This window comes from Kogia breviceps, chromosome 3 (genome assembly GCF_026419965.1).
Source record: "Kogia breviceps isolate mKogBre1 chromosome 3, mKogBre1 haplotype 1, whole genome shotgun sequence".
NCBI classification, from domain to species: domain Eukaryota; kingdom Metazoa; phylum Chordata; class Mammalia; order Artiodactyla; family Physeteridae; genus Kogia; species Kogia breviceps.
In genome coordinates, this window is record NC_081312.1 from 149968617 (window position 1) to 149984058 (window position 15442).

Here is a 15442-nt window from a genome sequence, read left to right on the forward strand (position 1 = left end):
GCAATTTTTTCTAAATATGAGGATATTTACCTTTATTAAGAAATTATACTAAACAGTGGTGTCCTTGATCATTTTATGTTCTCATATTACTTTTGGTTCTGTTTTGATTCTGTGTGGTGGTAAACAAAGATCATTACAAACAAAAACTGTAATTTTGTTATCTTTGATTCAATGGAATTTCTTTACTTAAAAAAATAAAAGAACTAAAAATGTGGCGTGGCTGTGCGTACTTTGTAGTGGAGATTTTCTATCTAAAAGGATTCTTCCTGTGTCTTCACCGAAGCACGAGCTTGAAAGAAATGAGCAAAACACCAAGTTCTCATCACAACTGATTTTAACCCAGCCTTGCGAATACCAAAGAAATGAGCAGCCCACAGGTGTCTTTACAAGCCCATCCTCTCCAGAAAGAAAGCCAAGGCCCGGGAAGAGTGAGATATCAGCGTTTTAAATACTTGCTCTATAAAGTGAACCATGTAGACAGAATGTAAGGTGAGATGTAAATGGTGGTTGCCATGCATGAGTCCCATCCTTTTCTAATAGCGTTCTTTGAAAAGACTGGGTGAACGTGACCTAAATTAAGTTTATACTGGGTTGGTTGAGTAATGGTGGTGTTTTCTTCTCCTTTGCATCTGTCTGAATCCAAGCTTAGGGTCTCCCAGGGCCAAGCCCTGGCCCAGCCAGGAGAGCTGTGCCAGTCCATGCTCCCCTCACCCCAGGGACCTTGCACTCAGAGTTTTCTTCCCTCCTTGGCCATGCGAAACCTTTGACAAGCTAAGTGGGGTGGGGAGCGTTGGTTTTGGAGGACATGCATTAACGAGGCCTAAAAATGCCCAATATCGAATTCCAAAGTGTATCCCTTCCTGGTAAGCAAGCTTCTCCCCCAGCACCAACCCCACCACCCCACTTCCTATCACCCACAAAATAGCCAGACTACTTTGATCCAAGAAAACCAACTTGCAAAGAATACTACCTATGAAAAGTACCACATGAAAGAGATTTCAGGTCCAGAGTGTTTAGGCAGATTGATGCCAACAGCTTGCCAATGTGGTCAGCACACAGCTGTGCCTCTCCTGATTCTACCCTATAGATTTGTTCTCGGTGACATTTATCGACAATCACTTGCTGACCCAAGGGTGCTGATGTCTTTTTTATTATACCTTCCAATAACAGGCCTCTCAGCTCTAGCTCTATAGGGAGTACTTTCCCATGTTAAGGACCAAACACCTAACTGGATGGCCCTCCAGCTGTATGACAGCCTCCCTCCTCATTTCTGTCTTGGTGTATCCCCGCCTTAGAGGGGGTCACATGTAGCTGAGTGGTTGGAACGACCTTACGGGCGGTTTAGCCTTGAACTGCTCAATCTCTCCCCAGAGAAAAGTTAAACCTCTCTCTCTCTCTGTGGCTATGTGCATCCAGGACTTATATTTGATTTCTGCTGTCTACCCCATTTGGAATTACCGCAGCATCTCTACTGAAGACAGTTTGGTTTCCCCTTAAAGTTATTTCCTCCTTTATCTGATGATGTTGGTGAAATTGACCTGAAATAAATGAAGCTCTAATTCCATGGTTCCTCTTCCCCACGTCTACCTACATTTCCTCTATCCCCAGAAATAAACATTTGAGACAAAGCATTGGTAGTAACAGAGCCAAGGGATTTGGAGCCAGAGTTGCTGGGTTAGGGTCCCATCCAGGCCACTTCCTAGCTCTGTGACCCTGATCAGTATTGGACCTTGGGTTTTCCTTTTTTTTTTTTTTAACCCCTAAGATGAGAATAATTTTAATAAGAATGCCTGTCTCTAGATATTGAGAGAATCAAATAAAATAATGTTTTTCAAAGTGTTATGTTGAGCAGTCCCCTCCTGAGACCACACTTTGAGTAGTAAGTGTCTCTGGTATCCTGTGAGCTTCCAGACCCTGCACTGCTAAGCTTCCTCAACACCAGAGCCACACCCACCGTTGAAAGTGGGATAAAAGATGGTCCAGTTCACACTGAAGGTGACTCTTCAGCTCTTTCCCTGGTTAACTTAAGAACTGGGCATCCCTCTTCCAGGAGGACTTTGCCAGGATACCAGGGAGCATTGGCCTCCTACAACATCCCTTAGGTAAACTCGAGGCTCTAAGCAGTGACCAGTCTTGCTCAAAGGCTCTCTGAAGCTGATGGCCCATTTCCCAACTGAGACCTCCATCCACACCTTAACAAATGCTTCCATTTGCTAACAGGTAGTATTTTCCCAAAGGGCCACATGATGCATCACTGTGACTTCCCAACTTTTGCTATGCTCAAATTACTTTCACATGCAGAATCCCTGCCTCATCCCAGATGTCTCCAGAAAGGAAGGTGTTCTGAGCAGCAAGTGGTTGCCGTGAAAGTCATGCTTTGTTGTCCCCCTTCACATATTTGCTGGCTTTCAAGAGTATTTTACTGTCCCTTTTCCTCTCTCATTAATGCAGGGGTTGTGACCACTTGTGGGAATCCAGCATATGTAGGCAGCTCGGATTTTGTGAGACTGAGCACATCAGATTTTTTTTTTTTTTTTTTTTGCGGTACGCAGGCCTCTCACTGCTGTGGTCTCTCCCGTTGCAGAGCACAGGCTCCAGACGCGCAGGCTCAGCGGCCATGGCTCACGGGCCCAGCCACTCCGCGGCATGTGGGATCTTCCCGGACCGGGGCACGAACCCGTGTCCCCTGCATCGGCAGGCGGACTCTCAACCACTGCGCCACCAGGGAAGCCCGTGAGCACATCAGATTTTAACATTAACATTCGTGGTCTTCAGGCACCTGCTCCCAAAGGCAGCACCACCCTCCTGGCAAGGTCTGGCTCGGCCTGCCCCTGGCTAGTCTATCCCTGGGCATAGAGGGGCAGTACCAGGGCACGGCCAGCAGGGGGTGGTGGCAGCCCACGGTCAGAACCGACTCTCTGGGTCCCAACCCTATAGCTTCTTCCTCAGAAAGCCCCTGGGCTTTTACGTCAAACCCTCCCTAAGCTAAGGCCCCAGCCCTGCTGACTTTAGGAGGGACACCAGCACCCGTTTGGATTTGAGTAAGACAAAGCTGCCCCAAGTGCCTCTGCCTGCAGTTTTTTCCATATCCTGGTCTCATTTGTAAATTAGAGCTCCCACAAATCAGAGGGTGGGACTAGGAGGGCTCCTGGCAATTAGGGGCCAGGGGAAAGATGGGAGTCATCCAAGAGGAATCAGCCACTGTTTTCCTCAAATTGGGGACACAACTCTTTTACAAAACAATTATAAATGTATATTGAAAGTTTAAAACATGCTCATTCTTTTAATTTTTAAAACTCAGCCTCATCCCTGGCTCCTACTCCACCAACACCTGTACTGTCGACTCAGCAATGCCCTCTATCTTGGCAAACGCAAGTCCTCATTCTCTTATCACTTGCCCCCTCAGCGGCATGTTTGTGCCCTCACATTTGAAATACCTTTTTAGCTCCAGATGTTCGAGGAGATCTCTCGGGGTGAGGCTGCTGAGCCCCCTTCAACCATAGCACCTCCACTCTTTTTAGGCTTAATACTAGAGTTCCATGTAAGGTTTGTTTGGGAAAAGCTTCAAGTTTCAAAGGGTTTAAGGAAGGGTTTGGGAGAAATCCTCACTGGTCAGCCACCCACAATAATTTGCTATGATTCCTCCTCCAGCTCTGAAGTCATATGTATATTATTTATGAACATAGATTATTGACTGTGAACATGATAGAGAAGGAAATTACTTGGGTGATGAGCATACACTGCAAACCCTAGAAATGAAAGAAAAGATATAAGAAGTAAATGCATATATATGTACAGTCACATATATATATGTACATGTACATAGCCACACTGGAAAACGAGAAAGAATTCAGTGGTTCAGAGAAATTCCTAAAGGAGTGAAAGCGGACTGCATTGGATTGAACCCACAGCCCAGGAAACAGCTGAAGGTCCTGCCCCAAAAGGTGGGTACAGCACCAAGGGTGCTTCATGCCCAGAAGGAGGCAAGAGCAGAGAAGTCTTGCGATGATTATCAGGGTACCTAGTGGAGGCAGCCAGGCCAGTTGACCCTCACCCACCACCATGAGCCAGACAACAGAAACAAGTGTCTGCCTCCACTGGGAAAGTCAGTGTAGCATCTTGGGAAAAGAATCTGCCAGTGCCTATGAGCCCCATGCCCAGAAGAAGCCAGGCCTTCCCCAAGACAGAGCAGCATGCCCAGCACACACTCAAAAGTCACCAGACACTTGAGGAAAGCCAACTGCACAGAAAGGAAAGCATTTATATTTGTCTAAATATGCAGAGCTTGAAAGTAGAAGTTCATTTCTATAAGGTGTCTGAGGCTGAAGACAAAGAAGAGCTTTCACTGTATAACTTGAGGACTGGGAGAGTGCTCAGAGAAGATACCATCTGTAAATCTAAGTAAAACCATCCGTTGAGGCAAGGGGTCTGGAGGAGAGAGCTTTGGTGGAGAGACCCCACAGACAGAAGGAGGGGGACACAACTGCCACCCTTGAAGGAAGTCCAAGCTCCTGACCATCACTGCATACATCAGACTGCACCTGACTGAGGGGGACCAGACCACCCCAAAATGGAGCTACTTCAAGGCTGCTTCCACCCTAGAATTACACGTGGAAAACATTTCACCTGCCTACCAGCCACCGAGATCACTGTACTTGCCAGATCATTTTCACTAATATTCCCCCTCTTTTATCTTCTTTTTTATATTTTTAGGGATGGGAGAGACTTTTAAACCAGCCTCCTTGCCTATTTTCACAGACCCTAAATAGTAAAAACTATTACAAAGAAAATCACTGAGAAGCTTGATTAGAGTCTTTGACACTCAAGCCCACACAAGTCTCTGTCCTAAAGCTTCAGAGGCAGTAGGAATATAACTGCCCTCACTTCTTCTTGCTCAAGGGAATTCCCCTGCTTTTTTATTGCCCCCCAGCTTGGGAGGAGGGTGACACCTGAGCTCACCCAAGCTTAGGGAGGTTCAGAGGAACCACAGCCACCCCAGGCAACCCTTTTCCCAGCCTTCTGGGTCCAGGGAAGCTGAGGAGAGGCCCAGGGACACTAACTACAGGTTGGATGGCAGGGGATTTTCTCAGAAGGCTGTATTCTCAGCTTGGGCCCGGGGACCAAAGAGCTGTTCAGCAACGACTTTGCCGTCATACTTGGGCAGTGTGCCCCCAAAGTCGGAGGGCAGGGTGTCCTCGTTGAACTCCTGGTAGAAGCTGGAGAGGTCTTCTCCATGGACAAAGACCTGCAGGGAAGCAGAGGAGATAGAGCTGAGCAAGGGGGTTCCCTTAGGATGAGGGCTGGGGGGAGAAGACAGACAGGAGGACAAAGGCACACATGCCATCTCTGCCTGGTGATAGCCTTCTCAAAAGTCCTCCTTGTCATGCTGTCTGTGGGATCCACTTGGTTCGGAACCTCGGTACAGAGCCTGAGGAGGGCTCAGGCGGGGTGCTTTCTTCCTCCACCTTAATCCCCCTTGTCTCCTGAACCCTTTCCTGCTACAACCCCATTCACTCACTCACACACCAGACAATCACTGGGCACCTTCCCTGTGTGGCCACGCACTCACCCTCTGAAGCAATTTGCTCTTCAAGAAGGGCTTGACCACGTTGTAGGTCGTGGTGAAGTACCACGGCTGGTGGATGAAGTGGATGGCTTTGAACCGGGCTGGGAAGGAATCCTGCAGGGACAGACAAAACCCCACCACATGGCCCCATGACCTCAGAGGTTCCCACTCACTGCCTCTCCCCATGACAAGAGGACAGAATTGTCATCACTCGGTTGCCCCAGAGGATAGCCCACTGAAGGTTCCATCCCCAAGCCAGCAGCTGGGGAGCCCTGGCTTCACTGCAGCTCCAAACTGAAGGACGGACGCCCCAGAGGCCACGCAACCCAGCCCTCAACAAGCGGATGCACAAAACCTTGTAATTAGGTGGAATAAGGAAATGAAATAGTAGCCTTGCTTGGTTTTTAGGTGACCAAGGTATTTCAAATCCACTTGCCTGCTGAGCGGACTGCAAACTATTATAGACCAGAGGTACACTATTGTCATGCCTCATTGTCCTTCGTCCCCTCCATGACCCCCACCTCCCATCTCTCCTTTCCAAGACAAAGCAGATTTAATATTAGATTAGCTCTAAGAAAGGACTTCTGACACATCAGTATATAGGAATGAGTTGTCAGGAGCGTTAATGATATCTCTTTCTCAGGATAAATTCACATCCAGAGGGAGGCAGCATGACATATGTGGACAGAGAATGGGATTCTAGGTCAGAAGGTGTAGGTTCAAGTCCCGCCTCTGCCACTTGATAGCTGTGTGACCTTGAGAAGTCACTCAAATCTCTGAGCCTAGGTTTCCAGGTTTGTAAAGCGAAGCAGGGAAGGAGGGAGAGAATGCTTTTAAGGAGTTAATGAATTAATGAATGTGAACACGTGGCAAACTGTTGATCACCATGAAGTGTTTGTGGCTGGGGCTGTGATTGTCTTTGATCTTTTGGGCACTAGGCGGCTGTCATCTCAGGTCCCTGCCAGCATCATTAAACCAGGAAACCTGGTCCGGCCTCCCAGCCTTCCCACCTGTGAGAGGCTCCTGCAGGACAGCGTTCTGTGGCCTCACCTGGAGCATGTCCACCATCTTCCTGAGATCTGAAGCCCGAAGTCCAGCAGCCTGCTGCATGGTAAAGCCCTTGAAGTTCTCAATGATGCAAAAGCCGTTAATTTGAGTTTCCTCATTCTCCAGTAGCTTCTCCAGGATGAAACAGTATGCCTGCAAGATCTTGGGCACAACGTGAACGGGCTGTAAGACCCAACTCACAAAGACAGTTAAGACTCAAGGTCCTAACAGGAGAGCTAACTGGTATACCCCTCCCCAGAGGTAATTGGTCACAGGCTTTGAGCTGGGACAGTCCACCTCTGTGAATGTATGCCAAGAAAATAATCTTCAGTGTCATATCCACGGTTAGATGCCAGAGTGTTTATCCTTGTACCCCTATAATAGTGGAACAACCTAAATGTCCAGCAATAAGGGACTGGTGAAATTATGGTGTATTCATGCCATGGAGTATATTCTAGAACAGTGATATATGAGACTAATGATACAGAAAGATATCCATTCATGGTATATTATTGTAGAGTACAATCCTATTTTTATAAGAAAAAATGTGTATATCTGTGTGCATATGCGTTCACATATGTTTCTAGGTTTCTAGAAAAAATAGGCTGGAAGGATGTCAGTGGTAGAAATCTCTGGGTGGTAGAATTGTGGATGATTTTAAACTTGTGATTTTTTTGGTATTTTCTAAAATGAGTAGATATCACTTATGTAACAAGAAAAAAATATTTGTAAGTCTCTTTCTTACCATACATATGTATGCCTCAGTCCTAAAGCCAGTATCTTATTCAGTAGCAAACACTACAGGCATCCCTAATATGATCAGGAACAAGATAAGCATGTTCACTTTCCCCACCACTATTCAACTCTGTGTTGGAAGTAGTGGCCAGTGCATCCAAGTTGGTTTTTTTTTTTTTTTTAATCAAGGGTATGAGAACTAGAAGAGGAAAAGAAAAAATTGTCCCCCATTTACAGATAATAGGATAGTATTCTTAGAAAATCTGAGAGAGTCATTTATATGAGTAACATAAATAACAGAAGAATTCAGTAAAAATATCAGGATATGAAATTAACATACAAAACCAATAATCTTCATAGATACAAAAAATAACCAAGTAGGAGATATAATGGCAGAGAAAGTCCCACCTATAGCAACAATAAAATAAATACTTACGACAAACTTATTGAGAAACATGCATAAGGTTTGAAAACTTTAAATCACTCCTGGAAGCTAAAAATATAAAAGGGAATGCATCCCTTTTTTGTGGATCATACCACTGGCCATGGATGTTGCATTCATAAAGATGCTGATTCTCCCCAAGTTTGTTACTTACATTAATGTTATGCCAATAAAAATCTCCTGACATTTCTCCTAGAGCTTAATAACTTAATTCTAAAGTTCATAAGGAAAGGTAAACATGCAAGAATAGCTAGAAAAGCCCTGAAAAAGAGGAGCATTAAGGACAGAACTAATCCCAACAGATATTAAACATTCTATACCGTCTCTATCATTAAAACAGTGTGATATTGGAGCATGAAAAGACAGACCGATGGCACAGAATAGAAAGTCCAGAAATAGATCCAATCACATATGAAGATGCAGAATATGATAAAGATGGCATCTCAAGCCCCTGGGGAAAACGATGGACTTTTAAATAAATGGTGTTGTGACTACTAGGCAGCATTTTCTAAAATGAGTTTGTACTTTTTTTTTAAGGTCTGGTGGCACATGCCAAAGTTCTCCTAAGATAAACCCTAGTTCCCCCACTAGGACAGCTCTCTTAAAGGCTTGACAAGTGAAATCACATATCTGATCCCAGCTCGTCACCCACAGCTGGCTCTCCCACCTGGCAGGGGTACAAGGGGGCAGCCATGTACTGGCCAGTGGGCCCTGCCTGCAAAGCTGCTGGGTTTTCCAGCTGCCACGGCACATCCTAGGACTTTTCCTCCTGCCGGGAAAGGGCCTGGTGCCATGAGCTACTGGCCATTCCCCCGCAAACCTCGCCTCCTGGGGAGCCAGGAGTGAGGGTCCAATAGAGGTCAGGTTTGGAGGAAGGAGCTCAGCCCAGGGGATGGCGGGGGGAGCCAGGCGAATCCCCACTGACCTCATCAAAGGTGATTTCTTCAGCGTCCCAGTTCTCAATATTGAAGAGCATGACCACTCGGCCATACTTGTCCCGACTGGAGAGGACACCAGGGTAGCCAGCCTCCACAGTGCAGCGGACAGCCTCCAGGGACAGACTGTCGAAGAGCTCTGGGTACTGCAGCCGGAAGTTCACATAGCCTGGCAGTGGGGGAGCAGAAGAGGCCCCTCAGGCAGCCAGCCCGTCCTGGGGTGGCACATGGTGGGCCTCCAGAGACCTGGGCTCCTGCCTGGCTCCTCCACCTACATGCTATGTGTAACCCAGCAGGATGCTCAACCTTTCTGGGCCCCACAGTACCTCTCCAAAAAATAGGACGATAATATTGGCCTATCTCACCAAATTGCTGTGCTAATCAAACAAGATTCCAGGTACGAACGCCATGAGTAAACTGTAAAAACACAAGATGTAATCCTAAATCTAAGGACAATTACTATTTGGTATTTTTCTCTTTCCCAAGGGTAGAGGCACAGGTTTCTCAGTTGGGCACAGGTGTAGCTGAGTGGGGGTGGGTGGGGAAATGACCCCCAGATAAAACCCACAGCAGGACACAGAGGCCCTCTCTGACTCCAGTGGCACTCCCACCACCAGCCACTAACCCCACCCTGACCCATCCTGAACAGGTCCCCGCCTATCTGCGATTGTCTCTTCCACCAAACCCCGGAGGGACCAGGCCCAGAGGAGGTTTGGGGAGGCATTTGCCAAGGGAAAGCCACTGACCCCCTCGCTGCTCCTCCAGCGCTCCAGGCCCGTTCCCACCACCTAGCCTTCGTCCTTGCTGTACCCTCTGCCCTACCTCTCTTTCCCCAGGCGTCTCATTTCCTTCGAGTTTTTCTTTAAGAGTTCTCTTTTCACTGGAGCCTTCCTAGCCTCTTTACCTAAAACTTCGACCCCTCAGTCCTTTATATCCACCTTCTTTATTTTTCTCTGTATGTTTTTATTTTATTTGTCTGGTTTATTATTTCCACCATTAGACTATAAGACCCACGAGGGCCGGCAGTTCTTGTCTGCTTTGTTCTCTGCCACATACTTTGGCCTAAACCAGTGGCTGGCAAAGCACAGCAGAGAATTACCATTTGCGGAAGGAAGGAAGGAAGAAGTAAGGAGAATCATCAGGCTGCACAGGGCCTGCTCAGACACCCCTTCCCTCCACCAGCACCAAGGACTTGATTTCCTTAAGACACTGGTCTTCATCCCGTGGGCACGGCCAGGATGGTTCTTTCCCAGGGCTGGCACCATCTTCAATTCTACTATGCGTGAGGTTTGGGTACCTGAGGGGAGTCAAGCTCATACCCACCTTCCCTGCAGTGCTCCAGAGCCAAAACCTAGGCTGGGCGGGTGGGGAAGGGGAGAACAAGGGTGAGAGAGGAAACTACCCCAATTTGGGCACCCAATTTGGGTGACTCAGTTCTGCTCATTGAGACTCGGAGAGAGGAGAGGCAGGGCCAGACCTCTAGGAATCCGGTCCTGCCAGACTCATGCATTCATTGTCAGAGCTGAAAGGTATCTTGAAGGCTATTTAGTTCACACACCCATTTTACAGGTAAGGATAAGGAGGCTCAGAGAGAGTGACTTGCACAGCACAGGGAATGGGAGGGAAGTGAAGGAGTCGGTCTCAGTGCCCGGGTGAGGGTCAATGCCCTCCTCATGAACTTCCCCCCTTCCCCCCTCACTCCCCCCCTTACTCCCCCGCCCCCACGTAGCCTTCCCAGGGCCACCCATCCTGAGCAGGTCTCACCTCTGAGCAACTCGTAGGCTCGGCCCACGTGGAATTTGCGAGCGCGGATGAAGCGCAGGAAGAAGGCGCTGTCCTTTCCCTGCACCCTCTCCGCCACGGCCACGGCCAGCTCCTGCCCCGAGGCTGCCTCCCCCTGCACCAGCTCCTGCAGCTCCCGCACCACCTCCTCCCGGGTCTCCTCCCTCTCATTCAGCTCGTCCTTGGCCTGGAACAGGGGTGGGGTGCAGGCACGAAGTCAGGTAGGCACGGGTGCGGGAGGCTCCTCCAGTTGCCAGACCGGCTGAGGCGCAGAGGGCATGGCAGCTGGGGCCATCGCTGCTCTGCCCACAGGGGCAGCTTCTGCACTGACAGCACCTCAGACTGCCAATTACATTTGGAGAAAATTAGGTCAATCTTTCATCCTGGGTTTGTTTGAGGAGTCAGCCAGAGAGCTAAACGTTTCTAATCACAACAGCCTACTGGAAACCTGACTTAGCACACCGCTGAGTCCTTTAGATACATTATGTTTTTAAATCTTTGCCACAGTCCGTCACAGGAAGGTTGTAATCTTATCCCCATTTCTCAGGGTGAGCAGACTGAGGCTCATAGAGGTCAAGGTATTCTTGACCAAGGTCACCCAGATAAAAAGGGGTGAAACTGAAACTCTTACTCAGGTTGGACTTTTAATCGCTTCACTCTGCTGCCTCCCAGGCTCATTTCTGATCTTTCCAAAATCAAAGATACCAGGCAGATAGATGGCAGCCTGTCCTCTGCCTCCTATTCCTCCGCTTGGCTGAGCCTGGAGAACTCCTCAGCATGCCAGGGCCAGCTCTTTCCTTGGATGGCATGAGGGGGAAAGGCAGGTCTGGGGGAGCTCAGAGCACCTTTCCCTTGAGATGCCCAGGGAGCAGAGGTGGAAGCCAGGAGGGGTCCAGCTCAACCCCAAGACAGCTCTGCCACCCTCCACAGAGCACAGTCTGATAAACTCTGAACTGGTCCAACAACCTTCTTTCATAGGTACAGAAAGCAAGACCCAAAGGGGGAAAGAAGTTTACTCAAGGTCACACAGCAAGTTGGAAGTCAGTCTGGTATTAGAACTCAGGCCGTTTCCTATCCAATGGGGGCAGCAGTTGGATCCGTGTTCTCCAAGGTCATTGCAAAGCAATGTTCCTCACATGTGAGTCTAGGATGATCCCTGGTCCAGAAGCCCTAGGTCTCAGCATTGGCTTCAGGGAACACTGTTGGTGCCATAGTCTTGGAATAGGCTGTCCTGGACATCTGGTCACCCCAACTGCTGCCATGGCCCTGACCTTCAGAATAGCCCCTAGAACAAGCCAGTCCTTTAGGTCCAGAATAACCTGGAGAGCTGGTGCTGGACCCTTTCTACAGGAGAGAGGATGCTGTCAACATTCCCCCTTGTTGTCTCTCTACCCTGTCCCTCTGCACACCCCAGGGCCACCTCACCTTCTGCAAGGTGTGGCGGGGCAGCTGGCTGCACTGGCCAAAGACAGGTCCATGGTCTTTGGTTGTAAGCCGCTCCAGTTGGGCACGGAGCTCCTGTTCCTCTTCAGGGACCATGCGGAATGTGCCCGCCTGGGCAGAGAGAAGTCAGGAAAAGACAGGAAGAGACCCCCAGCAACCTGAGCAAGCCAGTCAAATGGGTCTGCTCAGACCCTAAACTAGTGCTTTTGCCCAAGGTCACCGTTGAGCTTCCTCCCTTTGGGTGGGGTCAGGGACCACAGAGAGGTTGTAGGGGTGAATGCCCATAACTCTGAGCAGACCAGATGACAGAGAAACAAGAAGGAAGAAAGGGAAGGAGGGAAGGTGGATGGAGGGGAGCCCCAGGGCACAGGGGTACTCACCCCCTCTGACATGCTGCCTCTGGAAGACTCGGAGTGCTCGGAAAAAGAAGGACACCGCTTCTTCTGTCCTGGCCTCTCCACGCAGCCTCCTTCCTAGGAGAGGAAGTCAGGGCTGCAGTGGTATGGAGAAACTGTTCTGTTTTGTCTCAGAACAGTGGATCTCAAACTTCTGAGTGCCTCAGAATCAAGTGGGGCATTTGTTAGAAATGCAGATGCCTGGGCCCTGCACCTGTGATTCTGACTCAGGATGTCTGAACTGGGGCCTGGGCATCTATACTTTAAAACAGCACCCCCGGTGGCTCCGAAGAAGGTGGTTCTTGGGCTACACTTTGGGAAACACCCCTTTGAGAAGGAACACACACAAAAATACCTCAAACCTCAGTTCTTAAGATGAGTTGGCCCAGCCAGGGAAAAACTAGGATCGGCCTTCATTCTCAGTTACATGATCACTGCAAGATAAGGCAATCCATCCTCCCATTTGTGGCCCTCCTTTTCCAGCCCAAAGGGGCACCTCAGAAACTTCCCAGCCTAGTGGACGGCCCCGTTCCAGGGAATTAACTCTCCAGAGGGGTGATGGCTAGTTACATAACCATAACTGGGTGCGTGTTCTGTGCCTTGTGATGCGCTATTTTCAAATCCATTGTCTGGGAGCCAGCATTATTATTCCCATTCTACATAGGAGGAAACAGGCCCAGGAGAATAAGTGACTTGTCCAAGCTCACACAGCCTGCAATAGCCAGGGATCGGGACTTAAGACCAAGCTGTGAACTTTCCATCAGCATCAAGAGGCAGCCTGTTGTGGCAAAAGTTAGACCTGGGTTCGAATTCTCTCTCTTCCATTTGCAAGCTTTGTGATTTAACCTGTATCTTCCATCTCCCTGTAAAAGGGAGATGGAAGTTTATGAGGATTTAATTAAATAATGAACACAGAATCAGTGCCTGCCCACCAGAACCAATTTCATCCATTGTGCACATGACAACCCACTGAGTATTTTTGGAGACAACTCTTCTATTTCCAGATTTTCCCCTCTCCTACCCATCACCACCCTGCTCCTGCCTCTGACCAGGTGGTTCCCGTTGGTCAGTTCTGTCATCTGTTCACTGTTAATTAGTAGCAGAGGTGGGACCTGAACCTATGTCTGCCTGAGACCAAGACTTGCTTTGACACCTAGAGCCAAGACATCTCCAGGCAAACTCCCTAGGAGAGCTGGTGTCACAGAAAATCCTTTAGGGTCAGAGAGAAGCAGGTTTGAATCAGGCTTTGTCATTTACCACCCATATGAGCTAGGGTGGTAGGTTATTTAACCTTTCTGAGCCTCAGTTTCCTCATCTGCAAATTGGGGATAATAACCACACCTACCAAATAGAGTTGTGATGAAGATCCTATAATTTCTGTAGAACACACCTAGCACAGTGTTTTGCTGTAAAACACAGTTTTCCTTCCCTTTCTTAGCATCATACTGATCATTACCCCAACTTGCACAGAGAGACTTAGGGGATGCCAGGGAATATCTGAGGATCTCCCATTTCCTGCCTCTCCTACTCCACAGACCCAGCAGGGCAGGGAGGTTCTGGGGCCTGTCATCCACCAACAGGAATAAAATCTAAGTCAACCTTCTAGCAGGTAGACTTCCAAATATGCAGGCATATATATATACAAGACAGACTGAAATACGACTGTGCTCTCCCTTGGATTTTGGTGGAACAGAAAGGGAGAGGCTGACAGAACTCTCTGAGCAAGGGGCTCAGACAGGAGAGACAGTGGCTAGACACCCCCAGCCAGTTAGGCAGCTCATCAGGACAAGATCCTAGATTTTAGAAATGCAGGATTAAAGTCAGTACAGCAACTCTTTTTAAAATATGCCCAATCTACTAACTCTGATTTTTAAACTATTGATTTATGAGCTGTATACAAGAAAAAATACCCACCCCTCACTCCGTGTTGAGGCTGTTCCCTGCCATCTAGGGTTGCCAGCTAAAATACAGAATGCCCAATTACATGTGAGTTTCAGATGAGCAAAAGTTTTTTTGAAGTGTTTAAGTATGTGCCATACAAATTTGGGACATACTTATACTAGAAAAGTATTTGTTGTTCATCTGAAATTCACATTTAACTGGGTGTCCTATATTTTTATTTGCTAAGTCTGCCGTCAGGTTGGTCTGGCTCAACCTGAAAAATGGCTAGCTGGTTTCAGTTTTTGAGCAGCCTGAGACGTGGTCTCCCCACCGCTGACTCCTCACCTGAGTCCTGGGCTTCCTGGCCCAGCCAGGCCCCTGCTACTGACTTACCTGCCAAGTCAGCAGCTCCTCCTCGGGACACCTGGTGCCTGTGTCCTCCAGGACCTGGAGGTTGCCTCCTCTGGGGGCGTGGTCCAGTCAGCAGGCTGGGATTAGTGTGTCACAAGGAACTTCTCACGGCCCACAGTTTCCCGTTAAATCAGGCTCACAGGGAGGCCCAGAATGGGGCAAGTGACGCACCAGGGGGGAGAGGGGATCAGCCTGGGCCTGGCTGGAGCCACCTCAAAGCCCTCCTTTGTGTGCATCTGCTCCAGAGTTCCTGCTCAGCCATGTGGAAGCCGGGCTGTGGGGATGGGATCTGGGCCAGCCCCATATGCTTCTCCCCATCCTCTCTCTCATCGCAGGGAGGTCTGAGAAAGCACATCCCTGGGTAAGACATGCTCGAGATGGAGGGAAATTTTAAATGTGATTGTAGATAAAATGGCAGCTGTGGAGAATCCTGGCCTGTCCCCCTCTCCCCGAGCCCAGCAGGGCCTGGTGTGGTCGGGCAGTGAGTGAGGCCAGCTGGGAAATGTAGCTGGTTAAGATTGAATGCAGAAAGGACAAGACAGGCTGACCCACTTTTAGGCTGTGGGGTGCAGTGATAGGAGCCTGCTTGGGCGCCAGACTGCCCACTTTTATATCCTAACTCTGTCACCTTCTAGCTGTGAGACTTGACTTCACCACTCTGTGACTCAGTTTCCTCCTCTGAGAAGTGAGAATAATTAGAGGAAGTCCTATCTTCCAGCATCTCAGAACGGGACTGTATTTTGTTGTTTGTTGTTGTTTGCTTTTGTTTTGGTTTTTTTTTTTTGGCCTTACCGTGTGGCAAATG

At 48.7% G+C, this 15442-nt stretch overlaps 1 protein-coding gene and 1 long non-coding RNA gene across 5 annotated transcripts; one reads left to right on the forward strand and one right to left on the reverse strand.

The window, feature by feature from the left end:
• Positions 1-289: 289 nt before the first annotated feature.
• On the forward strand, positions 290-7040 carry LOC136793843 (uncharacterized). Of its 4 annotated transcripts, XR_010839819.1 has the most exons (4): positions 290-489; positions 2585-2813; positions 3652-3944; positions 6505-7040. It is a non-coding gene; the product is annotated as an uncharacterized lncRNA (long non-coding RNA). The 4 variants fall into 4 exon arrangements; XR_010839818.1 differs by lacking the exon at positions 290-489 and having other exon boundaries at positions 529-2813; XR_010839821.1 differs by lacking the exon at positions 290-489 and having other exon boundaries at positions 529-2813; positions 3827-3944.
• RLBP1 (retinaldehyde binding protein 1) lies at positions 4241-14875 on the reverse strand. Its single transcript, XM_059056800.2, has 8 exons — positions 14620-14875; positions 12331-12423; positions 11933-12061; positions 10490-10694; positions 8716-8894; positions 6617-6775; positions 5570-5680; positions 4241-5245 (listed from the first exon to the last, which is right to left on the reverse strand). Exons 2-8 carry the CDS (start codon positions 12340-12342, stop codon positions 5087-5089), a joined length of 954 nt encoding a protein of 317 aa, XP_058912783.1. The 5' UTR covers positions 12343-12423; positions 14620-14875; the 3' UTR covers positions 4241-5086.
• Between the last annotated feature and the right edge of the window lie 567 nt (positions 14876-15442).